A 23,119-nucleotide genomic window follows, 5' to 3' on the forward strand; every position below is an offset into this window, starting at 1 on the left:
GATGTCAACAGAAATTTGTGGCACTTAGTGGAGATGGGGAAACAGATTCACATGGCCTGAATTCTCCCCAAGCCCAGTATTTTCTATTGGCAAGGTGCCAAGATCCAGCCTATAGGGCTGAGGGCAGGGTAAAATTCCTATGAGGAAAGGCTGAGAGAGTTGGGGCTGTTCAGCCTGCAGAAGAAAAGGCCACAGGGCACCAAGGAATGCGAAAGTGTCCTAAAGGATTCAGTAACTGTTCTTATCGAGTTGAAATATCCCCACGAGCAGCAGTGCTAACTTGGAGCGAGCGCAGACAAACAGTTAACCCAGGATAACTGTGTCATGCCCTGTCATTTAATGATGGTTCTCCTGAGTGCTGCTAGCTGGCATGCCACAAGCTGGAGTCTTGCTGTTTCTCCTCATCACTGAGATGTTATCTATCTTGTCTTATGCAATGGTACTCAAGTGGTCATTCAAGCCAAGAAACTTCTATATCAACCTGTTAGTTTTATCCTCACTGTAAAGGCCATCAGGAACTGAAATCCACCAAACAGCATGTAATATTTGAGAGATTACCTGCTCTTCCTCCATTTGAAGTTTCCTTACCAAGTAAGGAAGCTGGTGGATGGCATGGAAGAGACCAAATGTGACCTGGATAGGCTGGAGAGCTGGGCAGAGAGGAACCTGATGAGGTTCAACAAGGGCAAGTGCAGGGTCCTGCACCTGGGGAGGAACAACCTCATGCACCAGTACAGGCTTGGGGTGGACCTGCTGGAGAACAGCTCTGCGGAGAGGGACCTGGGTGTCCTGGTGGACGACAGGTTAACTATGAGCCAGCAGTGTGCCCTGGCTGCCAAGAAAGCCAATGGGATCCTGGGGTGCATCAAGAAGAGTGTGGCCAGCAGGACAAGGGAGGTTCTCCTTCCCCTCTACACTGCCCTGGTGAGGCCTCATCTGGAGTACTCTGTCCAGTTCTGGGCTCCCCAGTTCAAGAAGGATGAAGAGCTACTGGAGAGAGTCCAGCGGAGGGCTACAAGGATGGTGAGGGGACTGGAGAATCTCCACTACTAGGAGAGGTTGAGGGAACTGGACTTGTTCAGCCTGAAGAAGAGAAGGCTGAGAGGGGACCTTATAAATGCCTACAAATATCTGAAGGGTGGGTGTCAGGAGGATGGGGCCAAGCTCTTTTCAGTGGTGCCCAGTGACAGGACAAGGGGCAATGGGCACAAACTGAGGCACAGGAAGTTCCGCCTGAACATGAGGAGGAACTTCTTCTCTCTGAGAGTGACGGAGCACTGGAACAGGCTGCCCAGGGAGGTTGTGGCGTCTCCTTCTCTGGAGATATTCAAGACCCGCCTGGACAAGGTCCTGTGCAGCCTGCTGTAGGTGACCCTGCTTCGGCGGGGGGGTTGGACTAGATGACCCACAGAGGTCCCTTCCAACCCCTACTATTCTGTGATTCTGTGATTCTGTGAAATGTCATCTTGTAGGTGGAGTGGACTAACGGGACAAAGACCTGAGCAGTGGGTTGACCTTGTCTGCATGTCAGCTGCCCACCAAGTTGCTCTATCACTCCACTTCTCAGCTGGACAGGGGAAAAAAAACAGAGCAAAAGGCTCAGGGGTCAAGATAAGGACACCCACCAGTTACCATCACAGGCAAAACAGACTTGGCTTGGATAGATTAGTTTAATTTATTACCAATCAAATCAGAGTAGGATAACAAGAAATAAAACCAAGTCTTTAAACACCTTCCCCCCACCCCTTCTGTTTTCCCAGGCTCAATTTCACTCTGGGTTTCTCTACCTCCTCCCCCTGAGTGGTGCAGGGGGACGGGGAATGGGGGTTGTGGTCAGTTCATCACATATTGTCTCTGTCACTCCTTACTCCTCATACTCTTCCCCTGCTCCAGCATGGGGTCCCTCCCACAGGAGACAGTCCACCACAAACTTCTCCAATGTGAGTCTTTCCCATGGGCTGCAGCTCTTCACAAACTGCTCCAGTATTTGTCCCTTCCACGGGGTGCAGTCCTTCAGGAACAGTCTGCTCCAGCAGGGTCACAAGTCCTGCCAGCAAACCTGCTCCAGCATTGGCTGCTCTCCACAGGGTCACAGGTCCTGTCAGGAGCCTGCTTCAGCCTAGTTATGGGATTGCATGGCAAGGTTTTGGTAGCAGCGGGGCTATAGGCGTGGTTTCTGTGAGAAGCTGCGAGAAGCTTCCCCTATGTCTGATAAAGCCAGTGCCAGCCGGCTCTAAGATGGACCCGCCTTTGGCCAAGGCCAAGCCAATCAGTGACAGTGGTAGCACCTCTGGGATAACATGTTTAAGAAGGGAAAAAAAAAACCCTGCAGTAAAGCAGCAGTGAAGAGAGAGGAGTGAGATGATGTGAGAGAAACAACTCTGCAGACACCAAGGTCAGTGAAGAAGGAGGGGGGAGGAGGTGCTCGAGATGCCAGAGCAGAGAGTTTTCCCTTGCAGCTCGTGATGAAGACCATGGTGAGTCAGATTGTCCCCCCTGCAGTCCACGGAGGTCCACAGTGGAGCAGATATCCACCTGTAACCCATGGAAGGAACCCCACGATGGAGCAGGTGGATGTCTGAAGGAAGCTGTGACCCTGTGGGGAGCCAGAGATGGAGCAGGCTCCTGCCAGGACCTGCAGACCTGTGGAGAGAGGAGCCCACGCCAGAGCAGGTTTGCTGGCAGGGCTTGTGACCCCGTGGGGGACCCACACTGGAGCAGCCTGTTCCTGAAGGACTGCACCCCATGGAAGGGAACCACACTGGGGCAGTTTGTGAAGAGTTGCAGCCCATCGGAAGGACTCACATTGGAGAAGTCTGTGGAGAACTGTCACCCATGAGTGGAACCTTCACGCTGGATCAGGGGAAGAGTGTGAGGAGTCTTCCTCCTGAGGAGGAAGGAGTGGCAGAGACAACGTGTGATGAACTGACCACAACCCCCATTCCCTGTCCCCCTGCTCTGCTCAGGGGGAGGAGGTAGAGAAATGGGATTGAAGTTGAGCCCAGGAAGAAGGGAGGGGTAGGGGGGTAGGTGTTTAAAGACTTAGTTTTATTTCTCATTATCCTATTCTGATTTGATTGATGATAAATTAAACTTTCTTTTCTCCCCAAATTCAGTCTGTTTTGCCTGTGACAGTAATTGGCGAGTGATCTCTCCCTGTCCTTATCTCAACTGTTGAGCCTTTCATCATATCGCCTCTCCCCTGTCCAGCTGAGGAGGGGGAGTGATAGAGCTGTTTAAGTGGACACCTGGCATTTATCCAGACCAAACCAAAACAAGCATGAGCTCCCCGCAGGGTCATAGCCTCCTCTGGGTGTCCACCTGTTCCGGTGTGCTGTCCTCCACGGGCTGCAGGTGGATATCTGCTCCACTGTGGACCCCCATGGGCTGCAGAGGGACAGCCTGCCTCACCATTGTCGGGCTGCAGGGGAATCTCTGCTCCAGTGCCTGGAGCACCTACTCCCCCTCCTTCTTCAGTGACCTTGGTGTCTGCAAAGCTGTTTCTCTCTCATTTTCTCACTCCTCTCTGCTTTGGCTTCTGTTGCACAGCAGTTTTTTCCCCTTCAATATGTTATCACAGAGGTGCTACCACCGTCTATGATGCATTCGGCCTTGGCCAGCGGCAGGTCCGTCTTGGAGCTGACTGGTATTGACTCCATTGTACACAGGGGAAGCTTCTTTGCAGCTTCTCACAGAATCCACCCCAGTAGCCCCCCCACTAGCAAAATCTTGCCACGCAAACCTGACACAGCAGGAAGACGCATACACACCATGCTGATGCACGTTGACTCTAAAAGGTCATTGAGATATAAGAACTGGTCACTCCCAAAAGGTTTTGGGCTATATACTTGTGAAATACAATGTGGTCTGGATTTTATATGTGCAAATCCTAGACAATATATCTATGCTTAATTTGTTTGCAACTGGAAGTGAGGAATAAAGGAACCTCGTGCATGCAAAAAGTGTCTGACCTGATGCACTAGTATTTTATGAATTAGGAACATTAGCTGAAGCAATTGTTAGTGTGAACCCAATCTATCTAGCTTCCTGTACCGTGAAAGCAAGTGGAGAGGAGCCAATAACCCCTGAATTCAATCTGGTTTTAGCTGTTGCTTCTTGTTCCTTCTTCTCTCATCTGTCTCATGAAGTTTGGGTCTGTCGGACATCAAGTGACTGATAAAGATCGCTACTAAATCAGCCTATGAAGTCATTGCTGGATCTGATGCCTGCAATATAAACTCTGCTTTTGAGCTGATAATGGAAAGGTTAATGCTGTAATAAAAGGTGAATAGACAGACATGTGCAATTTACTTCCTGCTCTGCAAACTAGGGAACTAACAAAAGCTGTGCTAGAAATAAATTTAAAAAAAGAACAAAATATCCCAACCAACTTTCAGGAACTGAGAAAAAATTGATATATGACAGTATCCTCCAGCATAAAGTATTTCCACATATTAAAAAAATGACAGAAAAAGTAAAGCTGACATGAATTTAAACACTTGAGCAAGGTAGAAAGATGAAGATAAATGTACAATATGACCGCTGCATTAATAACTTCTGTTGCCCAGGTCCAAGGGAAAAGCTGTTCCTGCTTTTGTGCAAGGTGTGGCATGTCTTGTACAAGGAGAAAGATTCAAAATTCCTGGCAAAAAATAATTAGGTTTGAAAGATTTCCTATGCATCTTATCCTTCTGTCCGTTGAAGGAAAGAAAGCAGTGATCCGTGATGGAAGAAGGAGCACAAGTTCCCTCAAGAGTCTAAAGCATGAAATATTTCTTAGCCTGCCCTGTAACTCCAATAATGGTGTGTGCAGAAACATGCTTTCTATTATGGGCATGTTGAATCATTTGTGTTAGATAAACAACATCCATAGCTGCATTACTGCTGTTGAGTGTACACTGAAAGTGGGCACCTTGAGATACAACTAATAACCTTATAAGCGAGCTGAGTGTAAACATGTACTTATTTTCAAAATGTCACGATGACTAAAATAGTACTAGTAATTTAATGTGAAGTATTCACCATGAAAACCTTTCAAATTTTGCTCTTGTGAGTAATTAACTTCATCATCAGATTTACCACAGCACCCTCAGAATTCAAACAACTTGAAAACTAGTAGTTACCAGATCTCATAAATTTACTGGGTGAGGCGGGATTGCAATACTTCATTTCTTCAACGTTTCTCTAACTGTAACATAGTTATAGTTCATAGGAGAAACTAAGCTTTTGTTCTTTAGAAACTATTACTTTAATAGTTGTCTTGACTGTGGAAAAACACTAGAACACATGCACCCTCAAGGGTAAAAATGGTGGTGGGGAGGCATTTGTAAGAACATCTCGTTATTCATTTTGGCTTAATCTCATGTTTTTTCAATATTCAGTTTGGCAAATATTTGAGTGTCAAATGTGTTATGTGTGGTTACACTGGTAAGACAGAATAAGAAAATACAACCCTTTTTGTTCCTGTTGTTAAAGGTTGTATTTAGACATATGTGCCCTGGGGCCCAGTGGAAAGCTTTCTCCCCTTTTTCTTCTTTATGTCATTCCCAACATTTCAAGAGGATGTTAGGTTTGATTCATAGCTTGTTATCTGACACCGTAAGTGAGATTCATCTGACTTAGTCACCTGGGGGTCTTTTTTCCACTTGGAGAAGTAGGCACTTCTAATACATGGCTCATCTCCTCCTAAAGTAGACACCTAAAATAGAGCAGATAGATCATGCTTTTCAGGTCCCTAGTTTTCCCCACTGCCTTAGTGAGCCAGGCATGCTGAGATGCAGACACTTGGACTGTCAATGTCTGCAGTATGTTGAGGTGAATCGCAGTCTGTGTTTCGCATGCATCTGGCCTAATTTTTCTGAATCAAAATGCAGGCAGAAATCTAAAGTGGCAAAAGGGTAAGGCTGAGCTCCAGCACTCACTGAAGCAACTAAAATGTTCTCATTGATCCAAAAGCACTCTGAGTTAGTCCCTCAGAAGAAAATTAAGAAGAGAGGGATGTTGGAGCAGCAATCTTTTCCCACTCTTAAATTTCCTATTTAAAAAAACATGCAGACTGTTTTGAGTATAGACCAGACTTCTGAGCCCATGTAAGACTACCGCTGATGGTAAGCAATGAAAAAATTAATGTACAATCGGTTGTGAGCATCTTGAGCAAGACTACTTAGAAGTCATTGTAACATCACTACAACAGTTAGAGCCCGTGACCTAAATAATTAGTCAATGTTGGGAACAACTTCAAGCCATGTTATACCAAATAAAAATGTGTAGGCAAAGTAGTGGATAGCCAAGGCTAGTATCCCTATATAATCTGAGCACTGAGATACCAGAGAGATCATCTGATTCATTCAGTACGTCTTTCACCCAGGAAAGGGTTACTGCCTAGTGCTCACTTATTGATGGTTTCCCCAGCCACATGGTAAGTGTGCTTCCCTATCCCTGAAGATGTCCTGGTGGGATTGTGCAAGGAGAAAACATCTGACTTTCCACACACTTTAGATGTCTGTGTCAGCCATCATATTTGTCTGGAAGGTCAATAAAAAAGCCCAGATCTGACAGTCATTCCTCTGCAGCACTCCTAGTTTTACTGCAATATTTGTTCAGGCCCAGCAAAAGGGAAAAGCTGTGCACCTCTGATGCAAACCTCCCCCTTCATTCTAGTGTTCAGGACTGGCAGAGGCACTGCAAGCTGTGAACACAGCATTAGTGTTGGTGCTTTCTGCTTCAGGCTTTCTGCTTTTGTTCATCTATGTGAGATGAGATTCAACTCATGATTTAGAAATTCAATTCAGACATTCAAATATCCGTGTGCATACACGTGAGTTAAGTATCTGCAATGCCACTGATCTAGTCAGGGCAGTTCGTGGAGCTCAGAGGGTAGTTCAGCTCACTGAATGATCTTTATTGGGTGAATGGCTGGTCAGATCTGTCATGCTATACCTGAAAATGGATTTAACTCTCCAGTCCTGCAGGCTCATTATAACATTGAGATTCCAGTCCCTCTTTGCATTGATGCCACAAAAGAACAAGGTCGCAAAGATCAAATTAGGAACAGGAATTCCTGTTCTCATGGATGTTGAAGAAGCACAGGAAAGTTATGCCAAGGCTGTGTTCCACTGCCGCCAAACTCATCTGTAATAGAGGACCTTCCTTCAGTAAAACCAGCTACTCCATTTAGGGAAGAACCAAAGGTTCATATTCTTTCAGGATACAAACTTGGGAGTCCCAACTGAGCTGCTTAGTACAGACTTCACTGCTTTGCTAACTTCTGTTCTGCATGCAGAGCTTCTCATTACTGAAAATTAGGTTTTATTTTTCTAAATGTACTTATGTATGCTGATTTCTGTGTCATTTCAAATTACTTACCCTACTAAATAGAACTCTTTCTTCAAAGAAAAACAAATAAAAATATTCCTTTGCATATCATCATTTTTTCCTGGAGGTTCGATAGAATTGTCTTTGTTTGAAACTGACAGGTTAAACAGGGATAATGTTATCTGAGATATTAACGAGCCAATTGAGCAAAAGTGCCATCATACATTGTGTTGAGAAGCATTGTTGCAGATGCTGGTGAAACACTTCAGGAATAAAATTGGGCAGGTCTGGAAAAGGCTGATAACCTCCTCCAAAGACTCCAACTTCAGACTTCAGATGAAATATTACATACTTACAGATGATCATTCTGAATTTTGAATGCTGATTAATTGCTTTTAGTAATACAAAGCAGCAGAAATACTCTAAAAACAGCATCAAATTTATATAGGTACAAATACCTCGTGCTATTGTTTAGTTATGTAAATCAGAGTTCTGAGGATACAATGACCTCTACAGAGCTGATCAAAATTTCACCTTCAAGCAGGATGTGATTCATTTGCTATGCTAATGCAACTCATAATTTACTAATACATGTAAACTGGAGGTGAAGAAGGAGTACGTATAACTTCTCTGTATTATGTGCTTCATCTGTTCCTGTGTTGGCCTTAGTGTCTGTGTTAGCACCACGGGTCTGCAGCCTGCTCGGAGTTGCAGACCGTTCAGTGCTCTTTCCTGTGAAGGTGCAGAACCTATAGAAATTCCACATGACACAGGCTCTGTAAGCCCATTGGCTGAAACACTTTAAAGTTATTGACATACTTTCATTAGTTTAAAGACAAGATGTTGAAATAACACTATTATAAAGGGATTTGCCTCTAAGCAATTGATCACCGCCCCCACATTTCTGTCCAGACCACGTATCTTGTCATGTGTTAAACCGTAAAGGCAGCAGCTGTCATTTTAGTGTTGAAATCCACTTTCTGTCCCTGTTCTCTCTTCCCAATAAATTGTTAAAAAAATCTTCACAATATTCATATAGAGCTATGAGAGAAGAGAAGCCCTCAAATATATTTTGAGAAGCAAGTATTAAAGGGGATAAGACCTGTGGCAGCGGTTTGGCTGGTGTGCACCTGAGTTACAGCGAGTGGATTCACGTCTGCACTAGGAGAAAGGGCCTGGCAGTGAGTATTTGGCCCACTGGGGAAGGTGTGATTAGGACACCATGCTGCTCAGGTTGACATCCAAAACGCATTTTCATCCACGTGACACTGTGTTCAGCACCAGGATTCTGATGATCCTCTTAATGGGTATAATGAAGTCATCTCCTCCAAAAAACAAAGAAATGGGGTTTGAATCATGTGCACCTAGTGTGCTGTGGGACAACATGGGGGATCTTCAGTATCCATACAGGACTGGCAATTACTTAGCAGAACTTATGTGGAGCAGCAGCTAGAGAATGAAGTTGCACCAGGATGTCCGTGGTTACCTGATAAAAGCCCATCCCTTGGGCACTCTGACAGGAATAAGACCCTTACATTACTATGTTTAACAATGGTAAGTTTTTTGTGATAGCTGAGATAACCTAAAGCCTCTGAGACATCCCTAGTTCTGTTGTAGAAAGAGATATTCAAGAATATTTTGCTTTCAGCACCCTTGGCCTCCAGGTAATGCCATTTTATGGGGCACTGGCAATGGGCCATAGCTGTGAAGCCTTGTTGCTTGACAGATCATCAATGCCAAACCACAACCTGCTTATCCATGGAGCATGAAGGAAAAATTAAGTCGGATGTAAGAAAACATAAAAAAGTGTGGTCGGTCTATTAACACAGTATTTTGTCTGTGTTAATCTGTGAATCCCAAGAAAATCATTGCTCCACACCACCACTTTAACGGTGGTCACAGCTACTGTAGTGTGAGTTTAGCCCTTGCATCTTTTAGCACAGATTCATTCTCCTCCTTCTCTTCTTTCCCTGTGAATAAAGTGAGAGCAGCTCATCTGCTTTGTATTCTGCACAGTAAGAAATGCTTTCCTGACTGCTTGATGTGGGCTTGTCCTGCAGCACCACTGGGTTTGTGAATGGATCATAGGCTATAGACCAGTTTGTTAAGGAAAATTGATGTGCAGTGTTGTCACACAGGGTAAGATGCAATGATGACTCTGCACTCTTCACTTATACAAAAATTAGAATAAATTCAAAAGAGCCTCCGTGATTAAAAAAAGCCCAACAACTGGATAGTTTAAAGTAGGGTCTGAGGTAATTTTTCTGATTTTCTCCAGTATAGCCAATGACTAAATACTATGTGGAAAATAATCTCTCTTCCATTCTACCTGTAATACTTCATGATTTTAGCTGGAAAAGTCCTGAGTCAAGTCCCCTGTGTCACAGCCAAAACCGTGACTATCTCAGTCAAATAGTAGAGCTCTCTGTGGAGTTAATGACAGAAAGGTCAAGAAGGGGCTCTTACAGTGGTAATCTTTATCTCCTGTAGTCCAGTGATCCCACTCAATTTGCCAGAATTGAGCCAAATATCTGGAGCTGCATTATCAGGACTCCCTTCATTGCTCATAATGGGAAACCCACTAAACTATTACTTGGACCTGGAGTGGACTGGCAATGTTCTTGTGGGGTGCAGGTCATGTGTAGCCATGTACCTTTTCCTTACACAGTTGCAAGTCTTCAACCATGCAAAATGTCCATTGGGAATGGTACCATGCAACGTTTCTTTGGAATGTCCCACTCCATGTGAAAACTGAGGTCGTTGCATAAAGTTCTCCTGTTCACATGTGAAGGTGAGTGTGTGGTGGAGTTTGAGATGGCACAGGCAAAGAAGATACAGTCCAACTTGGAAATTACCTTCTACTTGGCAATCCCACCTGTCTGAAAGTGCTAGATTAGGATGGAATTATTTGGATTGTTTAAAAAAATGTGTTCTTTTGCAATGTAGGGTCAAAAATAGAAAAAAGCTCCAACTGTCAAAACTCCCAAATGGATCGAAGTCTTGGGTAAAAAGTGAAGATTCTCTTTTCAGTTCAGTCTAAGATTCTGCCGAGCCACTGAATTAATGTTATCACTTCCCTACCTAGAAGCCCTGTATTTCAGACTACAGAGGCTATTTCTGGACAGTACCATCTTCCTGATGTTGGAAATTCACTTTCAGCTGTATCACGTTTGGAGGACGTAACATATTTGATATGAGTTCCTGTGAGAAAAGGGAATTTGGTCAGGGGAAGAAAAGGTGGGTAGGCTGTTTGACTGCGGTTTTTTACTTGTTTGTTTTTTTCACTCCTCTATAGTCTTTTGATCTTCATTTATTTCAAATGGGATGGTAGAATATATCACAACGGTGCGTTCAGTCAAGGCAAAAGTCAGGACAGTGGGTTAAGAAATTTCTCCCGTTTACCTTCTTTGGCACTCCCTAAAAATTCATTCAGAGGACAGAACACATTCCTCTCCTCCTTTCTAAAGAAAGGTGAAGGGTTTGTGCAGAGGTCAGTGCATGTCTATGTGAGAGATCCCAGTTCTTTGGTCTCCCTGAGATTTTATGATGTTGGGAAGTAGACTCCATTCATCTCGCTGGACACAACAGTATTGCTGATGCTTAGAGAGGTACCTTCCTGGAAATTCCTACTCAGGATGTTTAAGCATTTACATGGATGATTAATGCTTTTATCTTAGGGTCTTTATATACTCTAAATTCACATTACTTCTTTACAGGGTTTGCTGAAAGCTGGGTACTTGAATGTTAAATTACAGGCTGACTTTCAGATGTCCCACAGTTTTATTTTACAAAACTTAGCAGAAACCAGCCAATGAATCTTAAAGCTTACCTTCAAATGGCTGCACACAAATTTGTTAATGTCCTTTGGAGAAAGTCCTGTTAGAAGCATTTCTGAAACTCATTTGATTTGTGGTTATTGCAGCTGGGGTCGCTGGGTAATGCGGTTTGTCTCCGTGCTGGTCCTGCTTTGCTGTGCTGCATGGCCCACCGTGTTTCATAGTCTGCGTGTTGTAACTCAATTAGCAGCATGCTGCCAGCCAGAGATAAGCCCACGGACAGGCGTACTAGTCGTGGCAGACAAAAGCCCCAAACAATAGTTCAGTCCAATGTCATTCACTTAATATAAAAATAGAATTTAAAGCCACTAACAGAGCAACTCATAATATTTAGTTGCAGCCATTGGATGCTTTCCCATCCTTATTCAAGCTGCAGGAGGACAGGAGACATCTAACTCCTTGGTAGCTAATGCTGTCATTGCCTCTCCTTGCTTCTGCAGTCTGTCCCCCAGTGGCGCATGTGGTAAGATGTCTAGGCCTCTTCTTGTAACCTGTGGATGCCAGACTTTTCAGAGCATCTTTAAAACTTGTCTCAGAGACAAGATGGAAATGAGATCTTGGTGGATGGCTCCTGTCTTCCAAACTGCGAAAAATCAAGCAGGGGAATGTAGTGCTCTGGGCTTTCTATTTTGTACTCCCATGCCAGCAAACTTGAGAAATGTGTGAGGCCATCCTTCTGAAATGTCCCCCACAGCAGAAAATCCAGGTTGATGGGATTCGTGCTGTCTGACGTTGCTGACCCAAAATAATTTGTACCAGCATGTCAGACTCCCTAAGAAAGGTGGCAAGAGAGATACAGAAGCTGGTGAAGCAAACAGTTTTCAGGAATAGACCTGAAGAAAAAGCAACAAGAGGAGGAGACCTTAACCAGGCTATTGGCTTACATGTGGAGGACAGGAGAGAGGAACCGTCTGATTTAAGAACTGTTCTTTTGCACCTTAAATGCCCTGCTGTGAAGCACAGCTTTCCCCTCCCTGATCTTGCCTTTTAAAAGCTTTCCAAACTTAGGGAAACAGCAGTGAAGCCCATTCAGAGCAATTCCTGCCAATGAGAACCCAAGGTCATGAAAAACCTTGCATGAATAAGCATTCAGGCTTTTATGGCTAAGCTTCCTACTGTGAGAGGGACAGTGGCTCTCACTCCTGTCACCCGTGGACTAGTGTCATTCTGGGCTACCACTTCATCACCTGCCAGATCAGCTGGCATGCCAGTCAGGCAAAGTATCTTTCGGGGATCTTCCCTCACTTCTAAGGTTTCTTCCAGCATCTCGTGAAAGATCTTGCTCTGTCTCTGCCTTTGCAGCAGAGCAAGACTGCAATTCAGCTTACCAAGTGTGGCATTTCTACCGTCCTTGCTGTACGATGGCATTGGGCCAGGGGCTCCTGCATGGAGCTGCGGATGTGTGTGTGTACTCAGTGGAATCTGTGGATGCAAAGGAAGACAAACCTTTGAACATCCCTACTCGAAGCACTTGCTGCTTTTTCCCTCCTTCTGCAGGTCCTCCACTGAATTTCTGAACACACTTCCCCATACTCCTCTGCACAGCACACAACTGTAACCTCACAGAATTTTCAGATTTTTCCTGTCACCCCTATCCCAGTACTGATCTCTGTAAGGGTAACTGGCCTATTGCTTGCACTAGCAGACATGCAAGAATCTAAATATTAAACAGTGAGTATTCCCAAGTCTCTGAAAATGAAGCATGCATTTCCTTCTCTCCAAAGAGCTGTTCTCAAATATTTGGTAATGTAATTTTTTCAGTGCTAAAAATCCCAACTCAAGCCTCTCATTAGCAACCATAAAGTGATCAGTGCAAGATACTGCAGATGTTCTGTGAAAACCGAGGTTTGGATGCAGAGAAAAAGATGGTGGGTAGGAATATAGAGCAACTGAAAGAACTGTGATGCAATTTTAATCCTCATGGGTAAAAGCCAATAGCTGAAGAAAATAAGGTTGTTCCAATATGCACTTTGGGAAAGTGTGTGGGAACCATGGTTTTAAGACCATATTGCGTTGGGAACCGTCAACCAAAAATTGAGCAAAACACCACCAGATATTCCTAATATAATCTTAGAGAATTTCATTAGCATTTACCAGGTGGCAGAACATAATGAAACTAGAGCACAAGTTTTAAGGGATAACAAGAGAGGACCAAGTGGAACAAAGTAGAAAAATCTCAGATTCATATGAACATTTGGAGACAGAGGAAATTCCAATGGCTTGCGAGAAATGGTGTTGAAGATGTGAGAGCGAACCGAAGGCTATGCACTGTTGCACTGGAGGGGATTTCTTACTAGTAACTGTGCAAGGGGCTATTCTGCCAGAGCTTGGATCATTATTTTGCAAGCAGGATCCTCAACCACTTGTGGATGTGATGCCTGAATTTCCAGCTAGGGATTTCAGAGCTCATGTAAGAAGTGGGCTGGTATGGCTGGTAGGCTAATTCTTCCAGTAGTAAAAATATATAAACATTATTAAAAGGTGGTGTTTGTATGATATCCAAAACAGGGTTGAACAGAAGAGGTGGCATTCAGCTAATTTACATGGTAAACATCTCCATACAAGCTAGTCACTAGAGTCTTTCCTACAGTTATAGAGAAGAAAATGTCTCTGTAGATGCTTCTGACCGGCTTGAGCTGTCTACTTTAAAACAACACGAGCTGCACACTAGAAGAACATGTTCCTCTCTATTAACTGTAAGACTACTTGCAACTTAAAATTTTGTCACACGGGATGAAAATTTGCCAAAATGATGCCAGGAGCAAATACAGTTTGGCCTGCCTATGATCTATCTAGTCCTCACCACAGCTTCTAAAGGACTACTGCATTTTGGAATAGATTATAGACAAATTACTATGTGATCTGCTCCCAAAAGTTTGAAGCAAGAGATGGTGAACAGGATACATGATGAGCACCTGTATATGGAAAATATAAAAAAGTTCTGAGCTAGATCTGCATTATATTGGCTTCAAATGAAAGCAGATATAGAAGAAAAACTCAAAATATGTGAAATATTAAAAGAAATCAAAATTTATCAAACAAAACAGTCTGTGATGTTCATCAAGAAACATTATGTTCATGGTAGCACAGTTATAAATTACTTGTTTTTTCCTGGAAAAAATAAAATGTATTTTTTTGGAATACTATCTTCACGAGACCAAAATAGTAGGATTAGAAAGGATAAGTGTTAAACATATGATTTCAAGTAACAAGAACATTTATTTACTAGAATAGCATATTAGTTGTGACAGTAACAAAAGGTCACCGCCACACACAACAAACTCATCAGGATTTTAGGCATAATACTGCAAATGGGTACAATGTAATGGGCTTGTGAAAAATGATGTAAAATGGTAGCAGGAATGATTCTGAAAACTGAAGAACCAAATTCAGGTCCTCATTTGGCATACCCAATTTACAGTCTTGAAGTCTGGACTGCCACCTGCTGAAACACTGTTCTTTAGGAAGCTTAGGCTTAATAGGACTCAATTTTCATTACTAAACCTTGACTTTCACTGTTTCTTTCTTCTAACCCTTGGTGCTCTATGCCCCGTGAAGAGTATCGCTGTAACTATCAGTAAACTCAAGACTTTCTCCCTCTCTGCCCCTTAATTCCGCCTGTCAGTGTTAGCCTCCCCTCTGCTCATCCTCTGATTTCAGCAGATTCTTTCCCTGCTATTTGCCTGCTACGATTTTCCGGTCAGGCTCAACCACTGGATCCCCACCGCTGTCTCTAAAAGATGAAATTACACAATGTAGACTCAGCTATTGTCCTTTTGCCATAGGACAATATAGACTCAGCAACTGTCAAGCAAGTTACGAGTCTTAATGTTCACAAGGCCACAATATGGGCATAGGTGTCACATATGCCCACAATATGGGCGTAAGCAGCAAGGTGACGACGTACCTTGTTATCCTCTTTGCTCAGCAAGTAGGATAGATGAAAAAACATGACATCTGTGTAGCACGTTCCATAGAAAAAGGACACAAGAAGAATTGCAGGCTTCGTAAACATCAAGATCTGAAACAGAAGAGGCTGCAGGAAAATCGTTGGGTTGCATAGCCTCAATGGAGATTAAAATTCATGAAGTACTCCAAACACGGTCGTCATTTCAGGTGCTAAGGGAGGATTGTTGAGATGTGATTCAGAAACAGTGCCGTAGGACGATAGCTGATGGATTGTGGTTCTGTGTGCAACACAGGCTTTTCATCCCTGCACACCCCAGAGTCCTGCAGCAAGGAGCAGGGGCTGAGCTCTGTGGGCTGTGTGTTTTTTGGGACTATGGTTCCTGCTCAGCAGTTGCACATCTGGGGCACTGTTCTGGGCTGCACTGAGATGGTTCAGGCAACATTCTCTACTTGGATTTGCCCTCAAAATTATTCGTGGTGACTTATGATCTCCAGTCTCACGCTCTCACCCTATTTTCACTTTTTTTGGTCTTGCGTGATCTGTTGTTTTCAGGGATGGGCTTTCACTTTGAGCAGTGGGGCTTGCAGTGTGGGCTGTGGCTCACAGAGCGATTGAGCTAGCAGCACCCCTTGTCTGTTAATGCCAATATCTGGGTTTTTTAGTGACCAAGGAAAACCCTTTTCACTGCTATGAGACTCCTTTTCCTGCGTACCAGATACATGGGTACTATCACCTGAACATCCTCTGCACTGAGATTCTTTCGTGGGGGAGGAAAACAGGAGCGAGCGCCCTATCCCCTTGCTCTGTGGAGCACCGCTACCCTCTAGTGGTAAAAAAGCAAGCATTTTTAGGTAAAAGAAGATGATTTGACTACTGACTTACCTTCTCTCTTCCTCTTGGATAAGAATCTAGACATCGTCTTTAATTGACAGTCCTGTTCTGTTGAATGGTTCGTAAATTCATGCTTTTAGTTTAAGTAGCTGATGATGTAATTTTCACTGTTTTCAGTGTGTTTCGCCTTTCATTAAAACATTTAAGCGATACCTGTGACCTGATAGATGACCAAATTTTCACATCATATAAAGAAATGTCTGTAACGGAAAGTATCAAGTGGCGGTAGCTCAAGGCTATTCTCAATGTAGAATTAGTGATGGTGCCACTGTAATGGCTGTAATGTGGCAGATTGCAGGTGGTTTATAGCTAATCAAAGGAATCCTGTTGTCTCAGTTGAGTTCGCACCAGTTTGCTCATAGAGGTGCAGGACATCTGGATCGTGGGCCTTGGTAAGCCAATAAACCACTGGCTTTGCAATTGGAGGGTGGGGACAACAAGGTATGGTGTGACAAAACAATCTTGAGGGCACAGCAGGGATGTTGCAGAATTGCTCAGTTAACTGCTGAATGTCTTGAGCAGCAGGAATGTGGTTCTAGGTAGATGGTAAAAGACACATTCTGGACCCAAAGGCTGTTTCCTATGAACCACATAAGCCTTGCTCAAGAGTATGGCTGGTGAGTGGGAGGAGGTGAGACGTCGTTATTTAGCATGAGCAAACACATTTATTTCTGTTTTAATCTTGTTTGAAAAGGCTGAGGTGAAATTTTCTTGATATATGAGACTTCAGTCAGAATAGGTAATGTTAGGAAAACCTCAGCAAAGTAATGCTTCAGAGTTTGCTGTGAAGTGTTTCGCCGTTGCCAGGTCCTCGCATGGAGGGTGCTAGTTGATGCTGTTTGGAGGAAATTCCTTCCCAAAAGACAGCAGGAAATACCTGGAGCTCATCTCTCTCCTTTTACTCCAGCTGCAAAAATGTTTCAGATTCTCAGAACATACTCCCTTAGCCCTAGGTTTCCCAGTACATGAAGGAAACATAACCCCAGGACAGGTTAGAGGACACTTGTCTCTGAGCTGAGCCCGCTTCCCCACGGTCCTTGCTCGCTACCTCCACACTGAAGGCCGTGGACTCTGCTCATTTCACCCAGTGAAACAAAGTGGAGTTTTATTCAGCAAGAAATGAAATCACACTTTAGGTATGAGACTGAAATTCAAAACAGGTAATACATGCTAAACACAGTTTGATTCTTAACAAGATTTTTTGCCCTGGATTATTTCAGTGCCTAATTCCTATCACTTCTCTGATGTACCCTAGCTATGAAAGCAAGGGATCCAGAGCTTTTATGGAGATGTCCTTCTGATTTATTCACTAAGCTCTGAAATATTTCCATGGCCACCTGTCCCTCTGTTCCTGTGGATCAGGTTTTGGGAGCACATTAAAATGACCATGACCTGAGTACATGAAATACTAGAATATGAGCTTGCCCCACTCTGCTTCACAGCAATCATTTACGAGACTCCCTTGCTGTTTCTTACCTCTTTATGTATAAAAGATTTTGAATAGCTTGAACCTGGGAATAGTTGTACAAAGCAGAGCAATGTGACTTTGAATTGGACTGAATTGGATTTGCCAGCAGTGGGAGCTAAATTTTCTGTCAAATCTCTGTGTCCTGGGGCCTCACAGACAGACAATAGCACAGGGGCAGTGATTTATCACGCACTGTGTTGATCAGAGAGCAGAACTTTATGCTTTCTATTGTTTCTCTTTCAAACCTTTTTATCTTTTCATCTGCATAGAAATGAGTGCAAAAAGGGAAACCAAAAAAAAATAACTGCAGTACAGTTTTCAAGGGAGGGTTTGTCCTGGTGCTGCATTGTATTAAAGCATTTTTGTTTCTCAGTTCTCAGGCCAAGTAGATTTCTTCCACTGTAACTGCAGTGTCATTCTGTGAAGCGTGCAGCATATCAGCTTGGAATAGACCTCCTGCCATACCATACAATCTCTTCCCAAAATGCAGTATCATCCATTTCCTTCCTGAAGAAGGCATACAAGTTAATTAATGCATATCTGTCCCAGAAGCATTCTGATTTAGGATCTTGCCATGATCTCTTAACTGCCAGGCCCCCCTTGTCCAGGTTGAGGACCCTTGATCTTCATGAGATCCCAACTCACTGCTCACCAAAGGGAAGTAGCCATCCCCTACAGGTCTTCGCTCAGGTTTTTATAGGCAACATCTCCAGTGCAAACACAGAGAGGGGTAACAATGCTGTGGTTTTTGCTTTCATTTCATTCCAGGTTTCTGATTGTCTTGGGGTGTTTGATCTTAGCTGTCCTGACAACTTTCAAGGAGTATGAAACTGCATCAGGAGACTGGCTCCTCTTGCTGGTAAGTAGACTGGTTGCTGTACCACACTGGTAATGGCCTTGAATTGAAGTCCGCCCCATCAGCAGTGATGGAAACTTACTCCCAGCTCTGCATGCAATAGGATTTCTTCTGTTGGTCCTGGAGCAGTGAGCGCACACTTACCTATTGGTCCATTGTCAACACCGACTGAAGTAAGGAGAGAGGAAAAATGCTAGCCTGAAGCTTTTAAATAAGGACTTTTCAGCATTTGCCTAACAGCTCTCCCATCAAAGTATCAATAAATTTCCTATTGACAATGCCAGACCTGAGCACTTTTAATAGCTCGTTTTTTGGGGATCTTTCAACAATTTTGATTCATTTTGGAGTATTCTACCAATCCCAGCATTTCTCAGAATCACAAAATGGTAGGGGTTGGAAGGGACCTCTGTGGAGCATCTAGTCCAACCAGTTCTTTCAGTGGAGGTCATCAGAATTAGACTCATGCTTGTGCCCAAAAGCAGCATGTATGATATTGCTGCAAGCAGTTGTCTCCGATGACTATCCGTGAGAGAAAACGTATTTGCAACAAATATATTGCTTGATCTGTGTTTCCAGCATGCTTGTTTTATAAATGCTGGAGTTCATTCTCAGGACTGTATTTCTGTAAGCCTCCCATTTGGCGGAAGAAGAAAAAAATAGGAAAAAAACCCTCACTAAATATAAACATGAAGTATTCATCAAGTTATTAAAATGACCTTGACAAAGAACTTCCTCTGCTGCCATAGCTGTCGTGAAATAGAGAATGCAACCTTTCAATTAACCTAGCCCTGTAGAAAAGCATCTCTAGGGAAACTGCACAGCAAGAGTAGTTCTGGGATCTCCACTTCCATTTCCCCTTGTACCCCCAGAGACACGTATAGATCCGAGCAAGAACTAAATGCCAAAAGGAACGAAAGGTGAATTCCCCTTGCATGTTCCTGTTCAAAAAGTACCTGTATGAAAACACTCTCATCCCCTAGGGAATGTGAAACTTTCTTTTGGTTCCTGTTACCCTGCTTAGACCAGTATTTTCCCATTTGAAAAAGCCTGAGGTTATTTTTCCTTCTCCTGTGCTTGCTTTTATGTGGCTCTTGGCAGTTTTCAGAAATGCCTAGCAGCTGTGGGTATGAGCATCAGGAAAGATCCCACTTTCCTCCTTGCCAGCTGTTCACAGAGAGGAAAAGTAGCTGTGTGCCCAGTGTTGCCCTTGGCCCATCTCCACTGAACACCTCAGAGAAGCTCTTTCCTCCCCATTCCCTTCGCATGCTTAGAAGGGTTCTTAAGCAAGGTGGAAAATCCCATTCTTCCATGCATCAGAAATTTAAGGGGATAATATATGCCTTAAATTTTTCTTATACATGCCTTTATCATCACCTTAAATTTATGACCATATGAATATATTGTATCCTGTCCCTGCCTCTACGGGCTGCATGAATGAGCTGCTGATGCATAACCCCGGGGTGTGGACATACAGTGTACTGGGGACTTTGTAGTCACCAGTCACATCTATCTTCTCATTTCATGTGCAATAGGAGGTCTTTTTGTGAAGTAATTGCCTTTCCATCAAGGCAGGGTAAGCACTTCACATTTACTCAAGATTTCTGCAGAGTACTTAGTGGGCTATGTCCCATTTCGCCTTGCCACTTGCATCAACCTGTATTCTCCTCCCCACTTTTTTCCTCTCTCACACACACCTCAACACTTGCACTTCATCTGCTTCCTTCAGCTATCTCCATGTGACCAGAATTACTGCAAAACTTGTCACCAGTCTAATGATATAGTTTGTGTCTTTGATACAGGAAACTTTTGCCATTTTCATCTTTGGAGCAGAATTTGCCTTAAGAATCTGGGCTGCTGGGTGTTGCTGTCGCTACAAGGGATGGAGGGGGAGACTCAAATTTGCCAGGAAGCCTTTGTGCATGCTGGGTAAGCACATGCTCCCTAGTACTGTTTTCCCCATTATGTCCTTTTCCTTCTAAGCCAGTTTAGGGAGATGTTCAAGAACCAGTGAATGGTGGTGCAATGAACTCTTTGTGCTAAGACCTGTGTCCTGCTTGGCGTAGTTATCTAACGTACTGGACTATAATGATTCATTCAAGAGACTTTCAGGGGGCTGGTTAATGAGAAAAAAAATGGATCCTTCCACTCTTGAAACACATTTTTCTTGTGCTGAGTCCCACTGCATTTTTCTTAAGCTCATCGCAAAATAGTGCCTTCAGTTTCAAACCACTTCCGATCCCAACACTGTGCCGTCTTCTCCAGCCTTCTTTCATATTCATATATTGTGTTTTACCTTTGAAATGTTGGTCTGCATTTGCAAAGACGTATCTTTGTAATTTCAACCATGTTGCATTTCAGACTTGGAAGGCACTGCCTACAAATGTCATAAAACTGCCCATTATTCATGCTTGAATCCCCTGCTAAAACTCCCCTTTATGTCCACAAACCAACTAGCCAACAGTCAGGAGCTCACTCTGCCCTGAGAACTTGTCATTCACATCCAGATTTGTTCGTTGTTTCTAGGACCCCCTCATTTATGCACATCCAGATTTGTTCGTTGTTTCTAGGACCCCCTCATTTATTTTGATGCTCTTCAGGCCAAGCATTAACTCTTTGTTCTTTATTTGTACAGCACACAGCACTCTGGGGACCTGCGGTGCTACGGTTATATGAATACATGCTACCCTCTTCCCTCTCCCTCGTTTTGTTCATCTTGTGAGTCTATATGATAGACAAAATTGGAACAAATTTTCTTTGTGCATCTGTGCCATTTTCCATTTAGCAGTGTTCCTTTGGGTGCTACTGTTGTATAAATACTTCTGATACTTCTAATAGCATTGTGAAAGCAGTAGAGCATGGTGTGAGCAAGTGGGATTGATACTGTCTCATGGCTTCTTTTTAAAAGTGTCATCTCATTTCTGAGAATGAATCTTCATTGATATTTGGGTAAAGAACAGAAAAGATCCTACTGGATTTATTAACGTATCTCTTGGTTTCCACTGGCACAGGTTTGTTTTGAGAATGACTGAAAGTAAATAAATCTGAAATCCATTCAGTGTTACTTTTTTAGCTGGAAATACCATATGAAGACAATTTAAGGACTGAGTGCCTGGAGAACATTTGAGGCCCTTTGGTACCATTTTTTTCTTGTAAATATATAGGATCAAAAAGCAGGGGGAAAACAAGGAAAGTAAGAAGAAGAAATAAAACAAGAAGCAGCCATGTGATTTTCATTTCAAACCTCTTCAGTTAATCACCGAATTGGCCCTGTGAGTTCTTACAAAAAATAATGTACTGGCTTTGAGATCTTAATGGAAAAACTCAGACAAAAGATCAAAATACTAGATGCACTATCAAAAACTGCATTTCTTATCTGCTGACCTGTTCACTAGGGTATTCTTGTGTGACAGATTAATTGAAGGTTGTTTTTCTGTCAGCATTCGAACACTGTTTCTGTACATTCCTAAGCTAGCTCAGACAGTGTCTCAAGTCCAGTGCAACGATCTGTAAATAGATTATGAGGCTTTCTGGTGGGTTCTGCGCATGATGCCAACTGTGTGGCAGATGCAGATATCTGTTTAATTGACATGAGAAGGCATTTTCAGGCAGCTATAAAATTTGCCTGGGGAAATTTGGAGCACAAGCAGATGGGATTAAGAAGCAGGTGATGGGGCCACTTTTGTTGGCAGGCTTTGTTCTTTTCGCTTGCAGATATCTTTGTGCTGATTGCTTCAGTGCCAGTGGTTGCTGTTGGGAACCAGGGCAATGTTCTGGCCACTTCTCTCAGAAGCCTCCGCTTCCTTCAGATCCTACGGATGCTCCGAATGGACAGGCGGGGCGGTACATGGAAACTTTTGGGATCAGCCATTTGTGCACATAGCAAAGTAAGTGAGGAACTTGCAGGGCTTAGCTGGCTCTTGGGGAAGAGACTGAAGGGAAAGAGGTGGGTTGCACAGGCACAGCAATGCCTTGGGATTATGTCTAGTAGTTCAAGCAATAGTTTTCTCCTTTCAGCTTTATTCTGTCTTCCGTTCCCTGAACGATTTCTACCCCTTGTTTTACCCTTCCCTAGTGAATAGTGGTGCTGTGAAGTGACAAGAGAGAGTGTTCATTCCCACGCTTGTTACAACAGGAATTTTGCCTTTACACTGAATGAGAGTAGGGACATCCTTTTAATGGTGAAGTATGTTGCAATCTTTAACAGAAATGCTTCTGTATTTACAAAATATTTGTAGTGGCTTCTCAGACTTATCTGGTCAACAGATGGAGCAGGACTCTGGAGGGAAGGAAAGAATTTGGTTAACAGAAATATGGTTTCAGAGAGAGATATTGGTGTAATTTCTTTTTAGAAGCATGGGTCAGGCAATACAAAAATGCACAGAGAGTGAACCCAGACAGGCAAAGTTTCTAAAATCATCTTTGCTCAGTCTAACTTGATGCTATAGTCAGACACATCCTGTCTCACACCAGACAGACACGTTGTGTTCTTGCATTCTCACGAAACATTATTGCAAGTTAAAAACTATCTGCATAAAAATTCTCTAGATGAGGTTTCTCATCTGCACAGGGTGCAGAAGAATTGCGTATGCTTTGTGCTACATACTGCTCTTTCTTATCCATGAATGACATTTCTGACATTTTAGGGGCTTTTGAAAATTAAAATGCCAGCTGGCACAGCATAATTAGACTTTCCTTCTTTGTAGTGGCTGATAGGGATACCCACCCTGCTTCATTTCATACCAAATTCTCTTTCTTCCCCATACAAACTTGCTACAAGGCAGGTGGCACATAAACACTTATGTCAAAAATGTTTCTCAGGAAACTGGGATCATGGAAGAAATCTA

General features: G+C 43.3%; 1 protein-coding gene across 2 annotated transcripts in view; it reads left to right on the top strand.

Annotated features, from left to right (window-relative positions):
• Positions 1-23,119, top strand: part of KCNQ3 (potassium voltage-gated channel subfamily Q member 3) — a 227,161-nt gene that overhangs the window by 168,407 nt on the left and 35,635 nt on the right. For both annotated transcript variants that reach the window (XM_075415536.1, XM_075415537.1), the window contains exons 2-4: positions 18,188-18,278; positions 20,075-20,201; positions 21,987-22,159. In XM_075415536.1, the coding sequence (XP_075271651.1) occupies positions 18,188-18,278; positions 20,075-20,201; positions 21,987-22,159 (391 nt within the window). The remainder of the gene's footprint in view (positions 1-18,187; positions 18,279-20,074; positions 20,202-21,986; positions 22,160-23,119) is intronic.

The sequence above is a fragment of the Opisthocomus hoazin genome, chromosome 3, assembly GCF_030867145.1.
Source record: "Opisthocomus hoazin isolate bOpiHoa1 chromosome 3, bOpiHoa1.hap1, whole genome shotgun sequence".
Taxonomy (NCBI): Eukaryota; Metazoa; Chordata; class Aves; order Opisthocomiformes; family Opisthocomidae; genus Opisthocomus; species Opisthocomus hoazin.